Below are 22,282 nucleotides of genomic sequence, written 5' to 3' on the forward strand. Positions count from 1 at the left end.
TTTTCGATTAAGAGGGTAATTACTTTTCGACTTCAAAATAATCCAGTGCACTATTATGAAAAAGATCATAGCAAAAGAATTGAGCAATTCCAAGTAAAAGTAAGTAAAATAATAATAATGTGAAAAAATGAAATGAAGAAAGGGTTCCAATATAGTCGAACCCACGATGTATTTGGCAAAGTACATGCCATACCAGCAGTGCTACTGAGTGAGCACTGGACAGTCCGGAAAGATTGCGTCTAAGTATTCATTTTGACGGAAAACGTCCTGCCAAAGGCCTCTATTATATGTATCCCAGCGTATCTAATTAACAGTTGTGCCCCGACTCACTCTGTAAGCAGTTGAAGACCAAGAGTGTCCGGGCACTCTTTCAAGAGTGAAAATAACTTCAATCCGGGCGAGTGGATGTCCCTTATTTTTCCATCTTATACCCTTTATGTTTTTCATAGGCATTTCATCAGGCATCCAGATATGTTGATTTCAGAAATCGTCAAATTTCAACTGTTTCAGATTTTGAACTCGCTATTTTTGGGTCAAGGCATGTTGAAATTGGTAGGAAGAGTAGAAAAATGTCAAGTACAACATTCCCAATCATAAAATATTTGTAATTTGCATTTAAAGTACAAATTCTAATTTTTATATCCGCACTTTCGGAGTGAGTTCGCAGATATATTGTTTTTATCAGATCCGCAATTCGGATTCCGGGAATAGTTAGGAATCGACACTGCCTGTTCAATTCGTTTATTCATGATGTTGCGATTTCTTTTAATACAAAAGGGAGTCCTGTGTTTGTCTGCAGCCTGGATGCGGAAAAATGCTTCGATCGAGTCTGGCATGCTGGTCTGTTTTTTAACTCCCACCACGAATCCCTCTCTGTCACTGGCTAGTTGTATATGACTGGTATTCCAATCTGAAGGCAATTGAGAGATGGCAAGGAGTAGAGACTGATACATTCGATGTCACTAGAGGCATCCGCCAGGGCAGTGTTCACCCATATTTTTCATTATGTTTATTGATGATCTACTGTGTGAACCTTCCTACACTGACTGCGGTGTCAGGATTGCCGAACATCTTTTCAATCACATAGCATATGCCGATGATATAAATTTAATTGCGTTAGTGTCCCTGGACTCAAGGTGCTTCTAGACAAGTGTTTTAGGTACTCTAAGAAATGTTGTTTCCTTTTTGGAATCTTGAAAACTAAAGGTATTGTCTTTGAGGAGTCTAAATTGAAACAATCTACTTCTTTGCGCCTTGGTGATAGCACTATTGCTATAACTAATAGTTTAGACTTAAGAAGTGATCTGAAGCCTGCGGCTTACATCAATAATAGGATCTCTGCCGCGCGATGTAGATCTTTCAGTCTATTGACTTCCGGTTTTTCTTAATCTGGCCTCTTCTCCAAAGTGAAAGTTCTTGGAAAATGGCCGTGTGCCCCATTTTACTTTATGGATGTGCGCCCTAGGGACATCGCTTCCCTGTTATCAGTTCAAGGGAACTGTATTAAACGTATCATTCGTATTCCTAAGCGCAGTCATCATACCAAACTTTTAAATGCCACCAGTCTTAAAAGTGTGACAAGCCTCACTTGTTTATTGTATTTTTAAAAGGAGCGCCCCTGCGCGGGAGCTCAATATGGCATTTTTATCCATTATCCATCTGTTGGTGATGTTGTAAAAGGTGCCCTTATGGACTTTATTTTAAAACGCTTTAAAGTCAGGTTGGAATACCCCTGATGGTGTTAGCCAAATTACTTACTAAAGCTTTTTAATCATGTGCACCATATGAATGTTTATTGTATTATCTTGCATCACATTTATGTTTCATTATTTTCTGTGCCATTGATTCATTTGTATTGTTCTCATTTTAGGAGGTTTTAATAGATAAATCAATAAATAATTGCTTATCTCACATTCAAAGATGGCAGACCGGCGGCTATTTTGTTGTAAAACTCCAATGCCTTTTGACCTCTCTTTATTCTGTACGAGTTCACGTAGGCATTTCATATTCGGCGTGCATGTGTATGGGGTGAATATTAAAACCATGTTCGATATTCGCTCATCTCACATTCAAGATGGCCGACTGGCGGCAATTGTGTTGTAAATCTCGTAGAAAAGCCTTGTAACCTTTTTATATTCTGAACGAGTTTACGTAGACATTTCATATTCTGCATGCATGTGTATGGGGTGAATATCCAGAACTATTAAGGTAGCAGGAAGGGGTGGGCGTTTGTTGTTTTTGAGTGTGAGGGGGTATAGTGCCAGTCTCTCTTAAAGCACAGTCAACAGACATGTGGTTTGTAGCAATGCGAAAATGTAAGCAATTTTGGTTAGGTCCGTCATAACATAGAGTGACTCAACCACTCTCTTGATTACAGCGGCCGCCTCAGCGCCACTACGCGGGGCGTAATGGTAAATTAGGCTTAGTAGCTTTGCCAGATATGCACCATTCTGGGAAAACTCAATGTGAAGGTATGCTAATTAGCATAATCTATTCTTAGCTCCAGCCCGAGGTAATCTTGCGCAGTGTTTCTTCGGCCCAGATACATTGTGGTGGAAAACGTCTAGGTCTAGTACAATGAACGCCTGGCTTGCGCCAGACTAATATGTGAAGAAGGTCTGGCTGCGCGAGACTACTGTGATAAAATGACCATTGCAGAGACCCTGTGACGTAGGCAAATACTTTTTACAATTAAAATTGCTCTCAAAAGACGATAAGGAATGATTATTTATTCACATTTCCTGAACTATATACCTTCCAATCATCACTTTACATAAATAGGTCGGCGTTAGGTCGCGTGCTTTTCTTTCCTCGGGACAATATACAGCAAAATAGTTACAACCCCACAATCGCACTATAAGTCCATAATAAGGCCACGGTGACCCGTTATAAATGTTTCGCCAGCTTCGATATTTTGCCGCTACGCGGCGCGTTGGGTCCTTGCGTCAAGGGCAAGTTTGATAATTGCGTACCTCACATTCAAGACGGGCAACTGGCGGATGACCTTTGACCTTGACCCTGTGACCTTAAACCCCAAGATTACACGTAGCCCTGCAACCATGGCAGATTTGGGGTTAGTAAATTCACACAACAACATCATTCGGCAACCTTGGTTTATCTCCAGCCTTCTTCTTTACTATTCCATTCCATTCCATAACACTTCGATCAATCTGAATTCACCAAAGTGCCGATACCCTAGCGTTTGCCACCAAACGCAGTACCTCTAGTTACATCTAATTTGGCAATTTTTTCTCATTTTGGCGGAAAAAAGCATGATTTTACCAACAAGAGTTCACCAATTTCAATTTCACCAACACAGTAGTTATAAAGTACAAACGTTTCTTTACACCAAAGCTATAGCTCCATCAATGAAAAAGCTATAGCACATCCAAAAAATCATGTTTATTTTCTGAAATTTGTCTAAAAACACTCAGGCACTGGATGTGATATACTGAATACATGGACCTGATAGCTTCTGAATAGTTTTTTTTGGTGAAACACTAGACAGTCCTCAAAGGGTTAGAATGAACCACACTTTACAGTGTAAATGTTCTACGAAGCCTTATTTTGAATTCATTGGTCATGGTTAGGCAAAGTTGGTGCAAAATATGAAAGCAGTCAGAAAGCATTTAAAAGCACATTATTCATTGTTTAATTCGAGATGTTTTAGAATAGATATTGATACCTCACTGTCGGTATTGATTGTCTCACCAAAGTCGCTAGGGTATAGAGATAAAATGTTGGCCAAAGTCTCGGCCTGGCCTTGGTTTTGGTCCTCCCTTCACAGTTTTCGTGGTGTCAGACCAACAAAGCCTCCAGTTTGATATCAATTCCTCAGGCCAACATCACCCATTTCCATAGCAGATAACTCTCTATTTTAGCAAAAGAAATTAGGAGGTTTGGGTCATGTATGGGCTTTATACAAACTAGCCAATAGGGGCTTTCAGGACGATAGAAATTACTTTTAGGTCATGTATGGGCTATGTACAAACTAGCCAATAGGGGCTTTCAGGACGATAGAAATTACTTTTAAACACATTTGAATTTTCGGCTTAAAAATTATGAATACGGGGAACATCATGTTGGTAAAGTACGATGAGATATGGACTTCTATACATGCTTTAAACAGGTAAACTTTGTGAAAAAAATGCCCTACCTTGAAAAACGTCATGGTTGAACCACCAGCAATAGTACCATATGAGATGTCAGTTTGTTTGAAAAGATCATCGGCACTCTCTATGGGAGATTCCATCCTTTCCACTGTCAGGAAAGCAGCAAGGTTAGCCGTGTATGATGATATGATAATGAGTGTAAAGAACCACCATATCCCACCAACGATACGGGTTGACAGTGCCCGCGGGTTGATGTCGGAGCCTTGCTGCATCAATGTTCCAACGGTGAACCAGAAGCTGTTTGAGAGCGTGAACACATTGTGAACGATGTCTGTCTCCGGGTTACATGGATGTGGGTTGTACCATTCGAAAGGACTGAATCGGGCCAATATAAACATAACGAAACTGACCGTAACGTAAGCAACAATGACGTAGAGCCAAATTTCCAATGCTAACGGATTTAAAAAGGAAAACAAGCCAGGTGTTTGACCCTTTGGTGTTTTGAATAATATACTGATGCCAAGGTTCATGAAGGGTTTCGTAAAATCAATTGCTTGTTCTCGTAGATAGTTGATAGTTAGGGATGCCACTGCTAGGTCTGCACGCTGAAAAAGAAAATTAGACAGATATAAAAACAATGATTAAGTGAAGAACGCAGTCATCTTGCTCAAATGTGTGCGGCCTTCGGGATACCTTAAGACATTTAAGATACACTCTCTGCAAGGATTTCTCATAAATACAGCAACCCACTATAAAAATTACTTCCGCAGAGTCACTGGCCAGTATTTTTTGTTATGGCCTTTTGCTTAAATTTACATTGCTTATTTTTCACTTTCACCAGTACTCGTTTCTACAAGAGCACAGATTTAAGGTGGTATGGGCTGTGACTAATGGCACAGAGGGTTTCCTCAAATGACTTAAGGCATGAGGCATTTCTGTATGACGAAATTGCACCAAAGATTTCCACAACTGTTGTTTGTAAAACGGTAGTTGGTAAAACCTAGACGCAGATTTGACGCTGTGTTTTGTTTCATTGGATTGCACTGCCTGGATTCCATGAACCTCGCCTCCAGTTCAAGATGAATAAATTATTTGATTTGGTAACCTAATCACGTAACCAAGCTTCCACTCTCACAGAATCAACCAATGTTTATAGTATTGACCTCAATAACGTGCACAGTAACATGAGACATTATCGAAACATGATAGAAAAAGATGTTCTTAAAATGACATTGAACTTCTCAATTATCGGAGTCTCATCGAATTCTCTGAACGGCCTGCATTGGAATGACTGATGGGACGCAAAACCGGGACGGTTGAAGATGTGATCGTACATGTACTTATCCGAACGCGACTTACTGATAATAGATTTACACACGTCTATTTGTTGTTGCGCTTGGCAATGTTTCATTATTGGTGATAGTGTAGTTCTTTGTTGTGGTTATTGGCTCGATTCTGATTGATTTTTTTATTCCTGTACACGTGGGGTGACCAACGCGTTCATCAACTGCGATGGGAAATGAAGATTTATTCATAGCTGGATTCTTCACCTCCACTCTGTGATAAATGCCCTAAGATATTACCCTAGACAGGATAGGATTGGTATCATTAAATTCCCCACTTGTATAGCTTACGCGCCCCTACCTAAAGGGGGGCGTACCAAGAATATTCTTGATACTACACAATGGCACGTGACAATGGCGATGGATTGAGATGCTTTTCTTGGAGGATCTGTTGATGACCAACAATAGCTGCGCACATCCAGGTTAAACATGTGTCATCATGTTTGCTGCAATGCGTCAAAATAGACTGCATGCTTAATTCTGATTGGCTTACAGCTTCTGAGTTGGACACGTTTAATTTAACTCACACCAGACAAAAAGAGATAACCTCACAGCCAACAAGCAGCTTATTTCTAGCGGAATAATACAATAACATGGCAACGAGAAATCGTAAAAGGATGTCATGGGTTCCAACGGTCATTAGCCATCTCTGCGAAATGGGTTTTGTTCCAGTAAGGTATCCGCCCGTTGGACACTTGTTTGCTGATCATATTTGGTCTCCCAATTCTGTGGTACGGCCTCGTTTTTGGATTTGTCGTAAAAACGTCACTGGGACTTAAGTCTATTGATAGATGGGGATGACCATGGCGTACATTAGCACATTGTGTACATAGCGCATGGGTGAGATAGTCCCTCAAATCATAGAGTCCTTCACAAATGTCTTTGATTGTTTATTGCTTCTCAGGACATGTAGCATTTTGACCACCAAGGTTTTTGCATCTTATATCAAGATTTTTACCCCGAGCTGGGTTTAAAGGGGTTATAAGGCTATTATGTTCAGGATGGCTGCAGCTGTGTAAACAGTAAAGGAGGACTATGGGAGGCAGGAGCGGGGGGGGGGGGGTTAAATTGACAATCTTCATGCGACAAATGCACTATAAGGGTATTGGGTGTCAGATTTAGCACTAAATATTACAAGCATGACTTCTATGGGTTGAGAGCGACCCCGGGCGACTTCGTGTGTACAACTTTATCTTGCCTACCTAGCTGCTGCCTAAAGAGTCCCTGATTTCCTCAGGATTGTCCAGTAATACGTCAATGGAACTCTAGGTTCGGATTATGAAGAAAGCTGCAGGGATTGGAGATGGCAGACCCCAATATATCCCTGACTGGTTGTTGCTTTGTCCTCAGAAGACTAATCTTTCAGGTAGTTGTAATTACAACCAAAGAAGTTTTATCTTAGTTAGAATAGAATCTCCTGGCTTGTTACAACCCATACTTGTCTTTCCATTAAAACAGGAATTATCTTATTATCAAAACATGACCATTGAGCTCAGCTAAAGTAGTTTGTTACATTTTCACTGCCTACAACAACTTTAGTGAAATATTTTTAATTGTGGTTGATCAAAGGAATATTACTTCTCTTTCCTTCTGGGACAATAGACTGTGAAAAGTTCGAAAAGGAATATTACTTCTCTTTCCTTCTGGGACAATAGACTGTGAAAAGTTCGAAAATATCAATCTGTTTTGCCCAACTTTTTAACACTATAAAACATACAACAGAGACTGGGTTTTATATGAGAGAAATGCCATTGTGATTGACCCCAGCATTGTAAAGAGAGATCTGAACAAAACGCTGGTAGCTTGTGTAGAAATATACAAAGGATCAATAATAGTCATTTTTCATTGTTGATGATTGCGTCAATTTGCAAGACAGTAACAGGAAGGCGAGTGAACTTTGTGGTCCGGCATTTTCTGGTCGACATTATACATAGGGAGAATATTCGTATGTTTGTCTTAGTCTTTTTTTAACAAGGATTAGGAGGAAATGAAAATGGCACTGCAGAAGAATGACATCATATCAAAGAATTAAAGGGATAGAATTTTAGATTTTTTAAAGGAAATATAAGTCATTTAAGAGTTTTTTCAATTCTTAAATGAGTGAAAATTTGATAGACGGCATAGTGGCCTCAGTCCAGAATAACAGTCCAAAATACTAGTCACCCAGTTCAGACTAGCAGTCAACCAGTCCAAACTAGCAATCAACTAACAGAAACTAGAAATAAACTAGATAAGACAAGGATTTTAACTACGCAACAGCCAGTCATGATTCAAGTTAATTCTAGTCCATGTGGTCCATGTAGACAGGTCTTTTCAGAACAAGGCAGGCAAGCTAAATGTGATCAGGAGGTTTTAGTCACCACTGGAAAGACAACAGAATTCACTGGAAAGCAACTAAATTTTAACGACCTTGACTATGTGGTGTAAAAGGACCTAATAAATATCACAGGATTTACCAAAGCGCACTAGCAGTTAGAGAAAATGACACTTTTAGTCATCAGTAGTAAAGCGGCTATTATAGCTTATTCAGCTTTAGCTGCGTGGCTGTTACCCACGTGTGACAATGAGAAGCTCTATAACGATCTAAGGGGAGACTACATCGTGATGAATGAAAAGGAAAGATGAACCGGGCTCTTAACTAAATGAAACGGCCAGGGGCCATTGTGCTCACCGTATACATCTTTTAGTAGGCAGGATCATGCTTAGTTTAGAGGTGAATATGGTGAACACAATCAGGCATGAAGACTTTTTTTAGATGTGTATTGATGTCAAGTAATAAGACAGGGCAGTATATATAAGTTTATGATCCAACCAATATTTGTCTATGACATCAACAAGATCAATGTCGTGTGATTGCTAAAAGTCCCTGCAATAAAAAAATCATCGAAAAAAAGTCATTAATAAGCGAGATATTGCACGTCCTACTTTTTCAGTTTTGACCCCCTGGTGGCCGAATCAAGAATCAGATCAGGCCAAAATTCGGTGTCAGAGATTATCTGATGTAGGGGGTTACATGTACCAACTTTCAAGTTCATAGCTTCAGCTGTTAAGAAACGTGCCATAGTTACACTCTAATGGCCAATTTACGCCATTTGACTTCTGTGACCTAGAAAAGGAGGACAAATCCAAAAATCGTAGGACATGTGGTGTATCCTTGCTAGAAGTCCCTGGCATAAAAATTTTATCGAAAACAATTCACTCAAATAAGCAAGATATTGCACTTCTTCCTTTTTCCATTATGGCCCCCTGGTGGCCGAATAAAGAATCAGATCGGGCCAAAATTCGGCATCAAAGGTTATCTGATGTAGGGGGTTATATGCACCAAGTTTTAAGTTCATAGCTTTAGTGGTAAAGAAACGTGCCATAGTTTACACTCTAACGGCCAATTTACGCCATATGACCTCTGTGACCTTGAAAAGTAGGTCAAATTGAAAACCCGTAAGACATGTGATGTATTCTTCCTAAGAGTACCTACCATAAAAATTTTATCGAAAACAAGTCACTTATAAGCGAGATATCACACTTTTTAGATATCGCCATTTGGCCCCCTGGTGGCCAAGTTGAGAATCAGATCGGATCGAAATTCAGTGTCAGAGGTCACCTGACCTAGGGGGTGCTGTGTACAAAGTTTCAAGTTCATAGCCCTAGCGGTTAAGAAACGTGCCACTGTTTTTGAAATAGGATACGACGACGGACGACGGACGACAGACGACGGACGACGGACGACGACGGACGACGGACACTGCGGTATTACATAGACTCCCCTACGGTGAGCCAAAAATGGGGAGAGTTATGGGCAGTAGTCACAACCAGTCTACTTACGCTTAGTAATTGTAATTTTAACATAAATTAAAGGGATATGAAAGACGGAGGAAGTGACCGCTGCTAACTGCATTTCCGATAACAAAGCCCGCAACAAAACCAGAGAAAGACAAACAAGTCTCTAAACAAATATCTGAACAAATCACTCCTCACAAATGACATAGCAAAACAGATGGCTTGGGAAAAGATCCAGTGAACTTAAGAAAAAGGAGAAGGATACGATTAATGGTAAATCAATTAAAGAAACATCTCCCTCATCAAACCCATCAAATGAACCAGATGACTTGGTGTCGGGCCATGAAGCGCATCCTGATAGTTCAAGGAAAGGTGGGATTAAGACTTATTATCCGTTGTTAATTTATCATTCTAACGACACTTATCACAGCAACTTTGATCTTTAGAACATGCATTGCATGCAATGCACGTAGGAGGGGGTTAAAAGCTTGTGAACCAGTTAAAAATGATACCATTCATGTTGCTGAAAAAAGTGTTAAGAAGACTCCTGTTTTTGAAGGTGTTTCTACCTTCACGGCTATGGAATAAAATGAATACTATTTTCATTCGACAATGTTTGGGTGATTTAAATCTGCTAGCAATGCAGCCATAAGCTTGTAATTGATCTGATGAGGAAAATATTGTCTAGTAATCATCACTTTTATATTTTAAGATTGAGAGTATTCTCAATAATCATCTTTTTATTCTATTCATGGTTTGTAGTATACATAGAAGGGCTTGTATGGCCTGAAGAGGGTAGGGTGAGTGTTAAAAAGGGGTTAAAAGGGCCATAAGGGGGTGTTTAGCCAATAATAAGGTTGTTTTAAAGGCACTAAGGTACTTTCTGGGGGTCACACAAGCCCTTATATATATACTGTAGCTTATAAGTATAAGGGTGGGCGTATAAGGTAAAATGGGGTAACTGTAGCCCCGGTCTAATTTGCCTGAATTATATTTTTGATCATTAATCTATCTGACATAGATGCAATATTAACCCTTTATATACCAACAATGGTATTGCATTATCTAAACTGACATTTTGGTTACTGGTTCATTTAACATTATTTCAAAACAAAATATTTTGAATTATCTGCTGTCTCTAGTTAAAGCCACATCATTGACCAGAGAGTAGATTAGCATTTTTCATGGTACATTGCATTACCATTAAGTAATGCAAGCAATAGTTGGGGATTAAAAATGGCTCCTACCTGAAACTTAAGTTAAATGGCGCACAACAAGACCGTTGGTCACAGAATATCTCAAGCTGTTATCTGACACAAGGTGCAATGTATAGCAAAGGGGTAATTAAATAGGACTTTGTTTCTTTCAGTAAAAGTGTTGATGAGTGTTTGTATCAAAGATCTCGTATGAGTTCAGTAAATACAGCAACGACTCACATACATGTACACCACTACGGCCGCCCAGCCGATTTTCTAAATGTTCTTAGTCCGTCGTAGATGTCAATTTTACCTGAACAATAGTGAGGTGAAGACTCGTTGTTCAGTCACACCCAATTTTCAACGGCATGGCGATTTGTACATGATATGCCGTTGCGCCATCGTTTCTGGAGAGTGACAAGACTCTAGCTTGTGCTTGATACGTGAACCTATTCACGAACCTAAAGATACACGTACAACTGTCATGCATGCTCACACATGAAGTTGTCGCAGTGTACTGCAAGCTGTGTTTTATACAGTGTCTGCCTTAATCAAGATGATGTTGGAGAAAATTTTGTTCTGGCTGTTTGAGGCTATGTTTTTGTGCCAATGTTTGGCAATGGTGCATGACGATGATGACGCACATCAGAATGATGATGATGGTGATGCGATGTTGATGATGAGAATGCTGCCCCCATGAAAAATTCGCCAGGACGACATCGAAAGGCTTATTCTTTAAAGCAGAAAATTAACTACATGGATGATTGCATACAGGCGCACAACTTAGGTGAAGCCCACGCCGGGACCCCCGCCGAATTTGCGTGGCACAACCGCATCCATCCAAGAACCTTCAGCGATTGTTTTACCAACGAAGATGAAATAAGAGAACAGATGAACGAGCGCCGAAATCTGACCGGACTTAGACAACGTCAACGAAATCCTGGAGGTAATCCCACTTCACTGTTTAAACGAATTTAACAACGTGTGTGAGCCTTAAATGTCAGTCCTTCACGAATTTGAAACTCATGAGACTTAATTTTTTGATCGTTCGTTGACATATTTGCTTTATTTTTCAGCAAAATGGCCAGTTGTTGAAGGTCGTTTGAAAACTTGGTTCTAGGAGCGAAGGGTACTTGGCTTCCCAGTTTCACGTGAGAACATGACGTTACAGGCTACGCACCAATATCAACAATGGCGAGGAGAACTTGCGCAACGAGACAGGGATAAATTTCAAGGGACAAGACCACACCTGAGCTTCCGATGGGTGGTTCAATCGCTTTCTGCAGAGGTAAACTCGATTATTTTGTCCAAGCTTCATTATCGCAAAAATCCGTGCAATAATTCACAAGAATTGTAACCAACAATGTTCGTTTCATTTTAAAAGCACATGAGCTACAGACGCAACACTTCCGATTTGAAAACTCTACCAGCCAGTTCAGATGATCTTATTCGGGAATGCAGTGAAAAAATTCACAACACTCAATGAAAAAAAAATTATTCGGATTAACAGATCAACATGAATCAAACCTTTGCTTTATACGATATGAAACCGGTGTACACCTACAACGAGACGGGAGAGAGGAAAATTGACATTCGCTCAAGTCGCGGAAACAAGAAGCTTGAGTGCACAGTTAGTCTGATGCTTAGGACGGAAAGGACCTGCTGAAATCATCATCCGTAATCGAGCCGCTGGTGGCCAGGTCAGAAAGTACAGGACAAGAAAATGTCAGGGTAATTTAACATTCGTTAGCATCTAAAATAACCAGCAGGTTGTTTGACTCTGGATTCTGTCGAAAAAAATTTGGTCTTTCCCTTTCAGCACACAAATATCGTCACTCTTCCTTATTATTTGTGCTTATTGGACAGACCTTTCCACCTAAATATAGGTGAATGGAACGGAGATAGGCTGCGTAGGAAGGCAGACGCTCATCAATTGGTTGGATGAAATCTTGATACCATTCGTGGCAGAGGAACCATTCATATTAATTCTAGACCAATATCCACCACATAGAAATAGAGAATTCCGGCATTCAGTTGAAGATGCTGGGAGTCACATTGATTTTATATCTGGAAAGTGTACCAGCCGCTCGATATCAGCATAATGAAGGCCTTCAAATGCAGAGTTCACAAAGTATGGAAAGCGTGGAAAACTGGGCACACAGGGAAGAATGGGGATTACCCGCAGATTTCACCGAGAGAGGTGGAAAAGATATCAGTCCAGCATGGGAAATGATAGATGCTGAAGCTCTGCGGATTGCATTCAGGTCCAGTGGTCTTCCATTTCCCAAGGAAGGTGATCCTCCTCCGGTTGATCTTCAAGACTTAGTAGCTGCTGATGATGATGCAGGCAGTGATGAGGAGGATTTAGTAGTTTTCTTTGAAGATGAGCCTGACGATACTGAAGAGGAGACAATGCAAATAAAGTGTAATTTGCTGCCAGATAAATGTGTTCTTCGACCTACTAAACTAGACGCTTTAATAATATTATTTCCACCGAGGAGGCATTACGAAGTGGCATGACAAGATTCATACCAACTCAATGCAGTATAGAAAACACTGATTGAACAGTGATTACGTGTATAACGTAATATTATTCCATTCAACTCCCATCTTACTCAACTTTCGGCCAAATGATCATTCGTCAACAGAGAAGAATGCGAATCACGCAGCAGTTGGAAAATAGGCCTGTTGCTATCATTGTGTCACTCTCCGAATCAAGGATATTGTTGGTTGAATTTCCAGTTGGCTCCTTACTGAAGACTGAAAGCGCAATCATCCAATTGCCCCTATACATCTATTGTTCGGGTAAATTCGACGTCTATGACAGACTTTGAAAATATACAAAATCTTCTTGGCGGTCGAGGCTGTGTATGTGGGCCGTTACTGTATTATTTGTTTGCGTACTAACATCAGCAAACCCTTGTTATAAAAATTGACTTGAATAGTGTAGGAAGTTGTATTACCCATAAAGACAATAAACCTGCGAAAAAAAGTGTTCCCAAACTTAAAAAACAAGCGCTTTAAAATTTTAGTCAGGAGCTACATTGTAGCCCCTGACCACAAGTCTTGTATTATCTTAAAGAGGCATTGTTTTGATTAAAGTGCGTTGAATTACAGGCAATATCATTGGAAGATGTGCCAATACAAGATCCAGGCCAGTTATAGAAAATCTGCCAAGAAATCTCTTGCGTAGCCGAAATAATAGATGAACAAAAGGGGCTACAATTACCCCATTTTACCTTACATGGACCCTTATATTCGTTGATTAATCAAAATCTACACAAAGGCGAAGCTGGTAATTTAATTTACATCGGACAATCTGGTGTCGCAAACTAATTGGCTATCCTGATTGAGTTTGAATATGTACATTGAATGGCACCGAACGACGATGTGTATGATATCCCATATTTCTTGAATATTTATAGAAACGGTTCAGATTGGTGACACTAGAGAGTATGTGCATAGCGTGTATCCATAATTACATGGTGAAGGTGTATTGTTTGGGTATAGGGCCATGACATGCTCAGAGTCACGGATTCAGCCTAGCCCGTGCAATCATTTTCCCAAAAAGACATGGTATTGTCTATTATTCAGATTGTCAATTCGCTTGGGGCTTGCAGTACATCAATTCGTTTGGGGTTTATTCCTGTATTCTACCATCAACAGCATATCCAGGTCAGTCACAAACAAAGACAGCCATTTGCCAAATACCGCGCGTTTGTATGGAGAGCTGCATTTGGCCACCAGACACAGGTGAAATCGAATCCGCATTCGAGTTTTATTGATACCAATATGTCGTCACATAAGTTTGGGTTTTGTATACATGCCAAAAATTTTCGTTTTTGCCGTTGACAAACCTTCTGTTGAGTTCGGTGTTTTCTAAATACGACAGATATGATATTAAACAGCTGTGCTCGTAGTAAAGATCCAATAAATACATGTAAGTGATAACGACAAATCGTGATGATATCGCGAAGTGATATTATGGATAAAACCAATTTGATAAGTTTGTGTTTCATCGTAAAAACCACCCAAATCGTATAGTATTTATCTCGCATAATTTACTGATAGTGTTCGGGTAGCAATGACGATGGTGTTCACGAATAATAAACTTGTCGGGCAAGGAGGTACATGACGTCATTATCTACGGTAGTTGATAAAGTATGGAATTAGTGAAACCTTGGAAACACTGATAAACCTTGGAATATTCAATGTAAACCATGGAATCACTGTGCAAATAGCGCGGGAAATCGGGTGCGTTCCTTCCACGATTTATACCCTCCCAACTGACAGTCTCGTCCCAGCTGACTTTATTGATAGCAATTTGCCAGTTAGTTCAGAAGCCAACATTTTTAATGTGGAGGATGACGTCATCAATTGGCAATGCGCTGTGGTCGTTAAAATATTTTATTTCTCTATAATGGAAGCAAAAATTAGTTTTTATGATTGTTTTGTATTCCATAGACGATAAAGTATTATGCTCGGTACTAGATGCACGAGATCATAGGACAAACACACACGTGAATAAAAAAAACCGCTTAGAACTGGTGACGTCACAAAGATCTCTGCATCCCTCGATGCGTACTGGAAGATGTAAGAAATCGCTCACGGCGAAGGAAATTTTCATCCGCAAACTTCGGTAATAAACATACATGACTAGGCTTCTTTTATTCATCGTTTGTTATAAAATATCAGTCAATCATAGACAATTAGGCCTAGACATAGTCGTCAACCTTATCCATGCATAATGCATGACAGGCCCTCAATTTTCTCTGTATCACCCTGTATGAACAGACCGATCCGTAGTTCAAATAGGCCCCGCGTGGTGGTGGCGTATTTATAAGAGGAGCGCTATTGGTCCATATTATGGGTGTGTGGTGGGCGTGTCTTCCCATATTTGGGAGATCAGTACTGTACACTGGAGGCGAGGTACAACTGGGTTGTTCTAAAATATAGACTATTGAATCGGATATGCGACAGATTTCTAAATTACCATAAAATTCCGATCTGATCATGTAAGAATAAGCTCCAAATGTTGATTCGTAACAACGTTAGGTTCGAATGGCATTATTTCATGTTTTTATGCATTTTTAGGACTGATTCCAAGGTTTATCACTGGTTCCAAGGTTTCACTGATTCCAAGCTTTATCAACTACCATTATCTACACCGATGGAGATTTTAGATTCCATTATCTCACTTTCATTGGACGTTACGCAGAGAAAGAAGCAGTGCCACTGTAAATACCATGCAATCAACTGCATATTATTTCGATGTATTTGTAGGCTTTAATAAAAACCATAAATCTGTTTTGATTTACACATCAAAATTGACCTATCTTATCTCTTTTATTAATAGCAGAATCATGACGTTACGGGAACAGAATACGTAGCTGTCTGTGCGAAACTAAGACATTCTGAACTTGCAGCCTGTACTATTCTCTTTAAAATCTCCAAAAGCTTACTACTTCGTGTAGCAGTCTTATATGTGCTCCTCAGTGGAAATGTCAGTCCTTCCCTTTGATGACGGATTATGGTTTGAGTATTTTTTTCAATATCTATGCACTAGCTAAGCTATTGCCTCAATAGCCTCCGCCTACACGGATGTTGTCTGGAACCTGAGCAATGTCAATACATTGGGGGTCAAGAAGGTGTAAACACACCGAGAGTGGTCCAGCGCGGCTTTGTCATTCCCCGGTAGAAGTGAATCTTACCCGGGGGGAAAATCTACGCCGCAGGTCTTACAACTCAACCAAAGGTCATGGCAACGGCGAAAACCGAAGTTTCAGCCATTCTGTAGGTTTTTTGTGAAGTCACAGATGTCACTTATTAATCAAACATGGGTAATCGAGGTTTGATATATTAACTTTATAATTAGCAGTATACCTTTCGAATCAATCAGTAGAACCTCTCTACTAAGGACACCCTCGGGACTGACAAGTGCTGTCCTAAATAGAGAGGTGTCCTGATTAGAGAGCACAAATTTAATGGAAACAACCAATTTGGGACCAAAACCAGTGTCCTTAATAGAGAGGTTGTCCTTAATATAGAGGTGTCCGCTAAGGGAGAACATTCCTTAGGTTCGGCGATCATTTTCCGTGATGAAACTTCATATCGTTTTGTATGATTTATGGGTTATTCCATGTTGAAGAATGCCCAATTCCTTTTGACTGGAATATACTTGCAGAAAAAAGAGCATGACCAAATGTTCTTGATATTTCATCCCTGAGGAATGATGAGCTCTAGTTATCAATTATAATAGGGGGCATATTAATCAATTGCCTGCAAAGTTTGTAATGTGTACAGTATAACCCAACCAATTAAAGACTGATAACCATAAAGTTTATCGTTAGACACATGATGGTGTTCAGGTGAATATACCCAGAGAGTCATTATCTGTTAGACGTGAAAAGAAAAGAAAATTATAAAGAAGCAGGCAATAGTCAAACGCTCGACCCTGTTTCGTTCTGCAAGGGCAAACTCAGTCAAAAAAAGCTTAAAGCAGAAAGTAATAACACCCAGTTGCAACGTTGATGCCATTTGGACGTCTATGAGCTATGCTATCTCCACAGTGAATCCATACTCACGTTGTCCACCAGTTCTCCAACCATCCCATTCCAATCACCCCTATCATTTTGTATACCATATTTGCGATCCTTGACAATTTCGATTCGGTACTTGAATCGACAAATTTCTGCAATCTCTTTAAGTAAGTCGACGCAGAAACCCTCATATCTGTCATTTCCCTCCAAATCATGAAGATTCTCTTTTTCCATCACAAACGGCGTCTCCTAAACAGAACAGAAATTTAGAAACTCTGAATTTCAACCCATCCATCAAGCACAATACTTACCCCATCAATCAGTTCCTTGACCATGCCATTCCACTCCCCATATTCGTCAGGGACGCCATATTTTCCGTCTTGAACTAGCTGTAGCTTGTATCTGAAGCCAACATTATTTGCTATTGCATCGAGCATCTCAACGCAAAAGCCTTGGAATTTGTCATTGCCTTCCAACTCCTCGTGGTTGTCCCTTAACATGACGAACGGGGGATCCTGAATAAGAGTTTATATATCGCAAGTTAATTCGGATAGCCCGGTCAATGTACGAAAAACAAATGTAGAACAAATTGCTCGCTTAGATTTTTTCATAAATTATCAACATAAATCAGTCTTCCTGAAAATTAAAACACCAATGCTATATTAACCACATCGTATTTTGGTTTGGTACGTAATAAAGGGTATCCTTCAAGTACACAAATACGCGGGCTGTAAAAATGTACCATACTTCCTGTTCCTTCAACGATCGGCACTGCTGAGCAAAATGACCACTGTGACTGTTGTAATAAAAATACCGAGCAAATTATCCTTACCATTGCTGGGTTGTACTGAAACAGATTCCATAGGGTAACCGGAAAAACGCTGTTCAGCGACCGATCGGTACTGACTGGAGTACCGACTGGAGTACCGATGGGATATTAGGAAATGATAGGGGTAAATTCAATTAGACCAATATATTCGTGAGTACTCTCACATGGGACAAACTGCTCCGTCGAAATGGAAGATTTTTGTATGCCAAGCCGAAAGCGAACAAAATTTATTCTTGACACTAAATTGACGTCACACACCATAATTCGCGTTTTGATTGAACATGTGCTCATCGCTAAAAATAGGGCCGGGGTTCCTCATGTACGCTCCGAACCGCTATCCTTAGACAAAGCTCCACGCACCGGAAATACACAGGATAATACATCACAGAGCCTAGGCTTCCGCTTGCGCAGTAGGCTAGATTGTGAATATTGTGGGACTCCCCCCCCCCCGGATTCACCTCAGTTTTCGGAGGACTTAGGCTATTTCAATGGGCAAATGTATGTGTCACGTGACATGCATCCGAGTGAGGGAAGAGGCTAGAGAAGCAGGTCCAGGACAGATTGCCGCGAAAATTTATAAATAGTTTGGGAAAGTCCCTGATGACGTCATTATGGGGTTGCCTGCTTTGCGGGAAATATCAACCCAATATGGCGACCAATATTATGACAGCTGCCCCTCCGGTTCAACCGGAGTGGCAAGCGTATTGGGACGCAGAAATTGACGATTCATCTATGTATAAGGGTCAGACGAAGTTCAGAACAGAGGCTGATTTATCCCGTATTCATCTCCCCATCCGGAGTTTCGAAACTGCTACGAAAACTACCTTTATCACGTATTGGAAATCTCCCCTCCCCATATTCCAGAAGGGCCAGCTATGGCAACAGAACCTCTCTTAAAGGGACCCTATTGGCAGCTATGTGGGCAACATATGTAGTCAACATTAACAAACATTGGATCAGTGGAGACAGAAAATGCATTACACAATTGCCATATCTCCCCAGCCACCCGGCCCTTTATCCCCCTTTATCTGAATAGAGAGTGTGCCAGGGTGCCATGGAGTCTACTCACTGGTGTTCAAAAACACAAATAAGATCTTGGAGTTAAGTGTGAAAGGGCTTAGACTTGGTTTCCTTAAAAAAATATTTCAATATTTCCTTTATTTCCCTTGATATTAATTCATTTCATTAGCTGTCTTCCACGTAAACAAACCCACGTGCATTGATCTATTTTAATCAACGAGAATTCCCTAGTGACGTCATCAGTGACATCACAGTGTTTCCCAAGCTATTTATAAGTTTCCCGAACTATTTATAAATTTTCGCGGCAATCTGTCCTGGACCTGCTTCTCTAGTCTCTTCCCTGAGCGAGGTGACGTTGCCTGGTGGCGGTACATGGAACGGGTTGGTTCATAACCTGGCATTGGCATTGGCATTGGAAAAGAGCAAAATGGCAATTCGGTAAGCTGCAGCCCAAGGCATGGCTTGGGTTTGGGAATGCTACATGATGTCCCAAAAGCATGTCAGAGGGCGATTTTTCAGAAGTACAGCCCCAGTCCCAACCTTATGGTCTTCATTCTGAGGCTGGATTTGCTCGGAGAGGCTGCCGCTGAATTGTTTACTTTTTTTCCCGTAAACTTCTGACATGAACAGTAAAAATTACGGCGGGCAGAAAATGCATGCTCCTCTCGGTCTGCAGACAGGAATTTTCTCAACAGTTGATAGAATCAGAATCTTTCAAATAAAGAGTCAGGTCACGGCGAGTTTCCATTGATCCCACAGCTTTCTCGGCCAATTAACTGGAGCAATGATGAAGCCCTTTTTAATTCAGCTACAAACCGAGCAATGATGGAACCACCAAAACTCAATGAACAAGAGGCCCAAGGGCCTGGCGCTCAGCTGGATGACCTGATAACATAGGACTGAGGGTGTAAAGTAGTAAATATCGGCTTTATACTACTGTTTGAAGGTCAAGAGAACACGTTATACCACTAAAATTTCCAATGCAGAGCTGCCAGCTGGATGAAATATGATTGAACTAATCAGCCATGGTATGTAAATATTACAGGAGGCAACGGAATATATCCCTAGTTCAGTATGTTGTATCGGTAGCTTTACAGAAAAGAAGTGTCAGAGAGGATGAGACTTCTCCATGGACAACTGTGGTATGTCCAGGCTGGGTTGTACAGCACAAGGATACAAAATGCTGTCTGTAATTGAGAGGTATCCTGATTTAACAGAGGTCAAAATAAATAGAAATGACCAGTTTGGGACTAACACCACTGTCTTTTTTTTAATAAGGTAAAGATTACAGGAGTCAACAAAATTAATTTTATTGAGAGAAATTGACCTGTCCTGCAGGTGGTTGGAATTTACAATACAAAGGGTCATGAGATTGTGCTCTTCTGCGTATCCCTAGTGAGTCGACCTATCCTTGGCGCAGACAGGTTCAAATTGGCTACATCTTGAATAGATTGAATTTCAATGAAAATCTAATGCAATAAAGGAGCAATATCGAAGAGACAAATTAATCAAACCAATTGTCCACAGACTCGGACCCTGAAATGGCGTGATGTATGCGTGCATATAAAAGTATATCAATTGGTCCGATAGAGATGATGAGGCAATGTCAATATGCCTTGTTCCTTAGTCAGCAATATGCCCCTTTTTATACGGAGAAGAAGGAGAACCCAGATAGGCCTTCACATGTCGGCTTCCAAATGGCTCGAACCAACTCTGTACTATCACTACCATAAATTTAAAATGCGTGCTCCTCCTACATGTAGCAATGTCTCGGCCAAAAAGGCACTTCGTCGACAGGCAAGCTAGAAGTTCAGCACCGTGAGGAGCTCCTTGGAAAGGCCATGTCAGGTTCCGCACGCCTCTTCATATACATCAAGTATTGAAAGCTGTGGTGAGCACATAAAAAGACCATGGTCACCTTAATTTGAAAATCCCTTCATAATCAAGGGCTACCTCTGACTAAAACAGCACCCATAAACAATTGACCACCAATTTGACCCCAGCTCCTAACTGCGGGAAAACCCAAGTCCAGCAACCAAAAGTACCAAAAATACATTTTTGTTTACATTTGAACTGCACACATGCGTTTGTTTACAATTTCATTTCCCGCGAAATCTCGAAAATCAGGTGACCTGCAATCGTGGATTGAAAATAACATTAACCTGGGTTCAGCAGGTCAGCAGGTATACCGGCTGTTCCAATCATCCCCCTACAGCCAGCTGTTCAAAAGGTAATGTTATTCACCCCACAGGGAGTGCAGGTAATTGATTAAGCCACTGCATAACTTAACACTATAACAGCAATGGCTTGGCTTCTGTGGTAAGGAGAATTGACAGTTTTTTTACGGGAGTAACATTATTGTGTTGCTTAAAACGTCTACTTTTTACTTATGTAAGAATCGTAGTACTAATAATAACTTCAACTTATTTTCCGGTTATGATAACACAACACGCATCTTTATGATCATGATTTTTCTCAAACTAACTGAATGGACGCACAACCACATATCAATCCGCCCCGACGATCAACAACAAAGTTTTCGTGCTTTTAGCTGTCAACATCAATGGCTATAATATACTCCTGCAGAATAGTAGAATTAATAGAACTAATTTCCGAAGTTTCAAATAGTTTGAACACAAATCAGAACATCACCCATCAGCTGGACTCAGATCTGCATAAATAACGATAAATAATAATGTCGTCGCTTCAATTTCGCAAAGAAAGTTGACTCCATTCGAAGGTTGTTTTGACCAAATTCCGTTGAACTCATCGTTATGAGGGCATTTGAACACATTCTCGTTGATCTTTTCTATAAACGTGTGAAGTTTCGTACCAAAATACATTTCCGTAAAGGCTTAAATAAGAAAATTTGTCACTTACAAATCATCGCTCCGGTAGAAATAAAAAGGTCGCCGCCATTTTCTTGATGATAGTTCTCCAGGTAACCTCGGCGGGAAATTTAAAGCGGGGTCATCCGGGGTCAAACAACAGTTTTGCTCACTACCGCCAACTGGTGATATAAACCGGCACTAATCTATTTTATATCAAAACTTCTGTATCATGAAGACCTTTTCAACTTTATTTTAAGCTTTTATCTGCGGGAATAGAGCGTCAAAAAATTGTTTTTTCATTTACGCATTTTGCCCCCTGGGGAGCTGAATATGAGTCGAATCGCCAAATTTTTTTTCCGTAAGCAACAATTTCTGCGGTGTTTATAAGCAAGACTAGATTTGAAGTGCCTCGGTTGTATGATTACAAAATGCCCAACTTTGTCTACAGATGGCTGGATGGAAGGATGGCAGGATGGAAGGACGGACACCAATCGAATAGCTATTTGACTAGCTCCGCTGACTTTGTCAGCTGAGCTAAAAATATTTACTCTGCATATGAGGTGCACATATGATTTATCGGTGTGACACAAAATATGGTTATGTTTAGGATTAAAGGGTTAACAGCTGAGCAGACT

The 22,282-nt window shown here is 40.4% G+C and overlaps 1 protein-coding gene across 9 annotated transcripts in view; it reads right to left on the reverse strand.

Annotated features, from left to right (window-relative positions):
* LOC135487615 (glutamate receptor ionotropic, kainate 2-like) overlaps positions 1–22,282 on the reverse strand; it is a 223,255-nt gene that overhangs the window by 22,354 nt on the left and 178,619 nt on the right. For 6 of the 9 annotated variants that reach the window (XR_010446880.1, XR_010446879.1, XM_064771577.1 and 3 more), the window contains 2 exons: positions 17,279–17,482; positions 4,157–4,717 (listed from right to left, as the gene is read on the reverse strand). Coding sequence is in view for 7 of the 9 variants with exons in the window: in XM_064771577.1 (XP_064627647.1) it covers positions 4,157–4,717; positions 17,279–17,482 (765 nt within the window). In the remaining 2 variants the exon portion in view is untranslated. Of the gene's footprint in view, positions 1–4,156; positions 4,718–17,012; positions 17,217–17,278; positions 17,483–22,282 lie in introns of all 9 variants that reach the window. The other 3 variants (XM_064771576.1, XM_064771574.1, XM_064771578.1) reach the window with 2 other exon arrangements.

This window comes from Lineus longissimus, chromosome 5 (assembly GCF_910592395.1).
Source record: "Lineus longissimus chromosome 5, tnLinLong1.2, whole genome shotgun sequence".
Classification (NCBI taxonomy): domain Eukaryota; kingdom Metazoa; phylum Nemertea; class Pilidiophora; order Heteronemertea; family Lineidae; genus Lineus; species Lineus longissimus.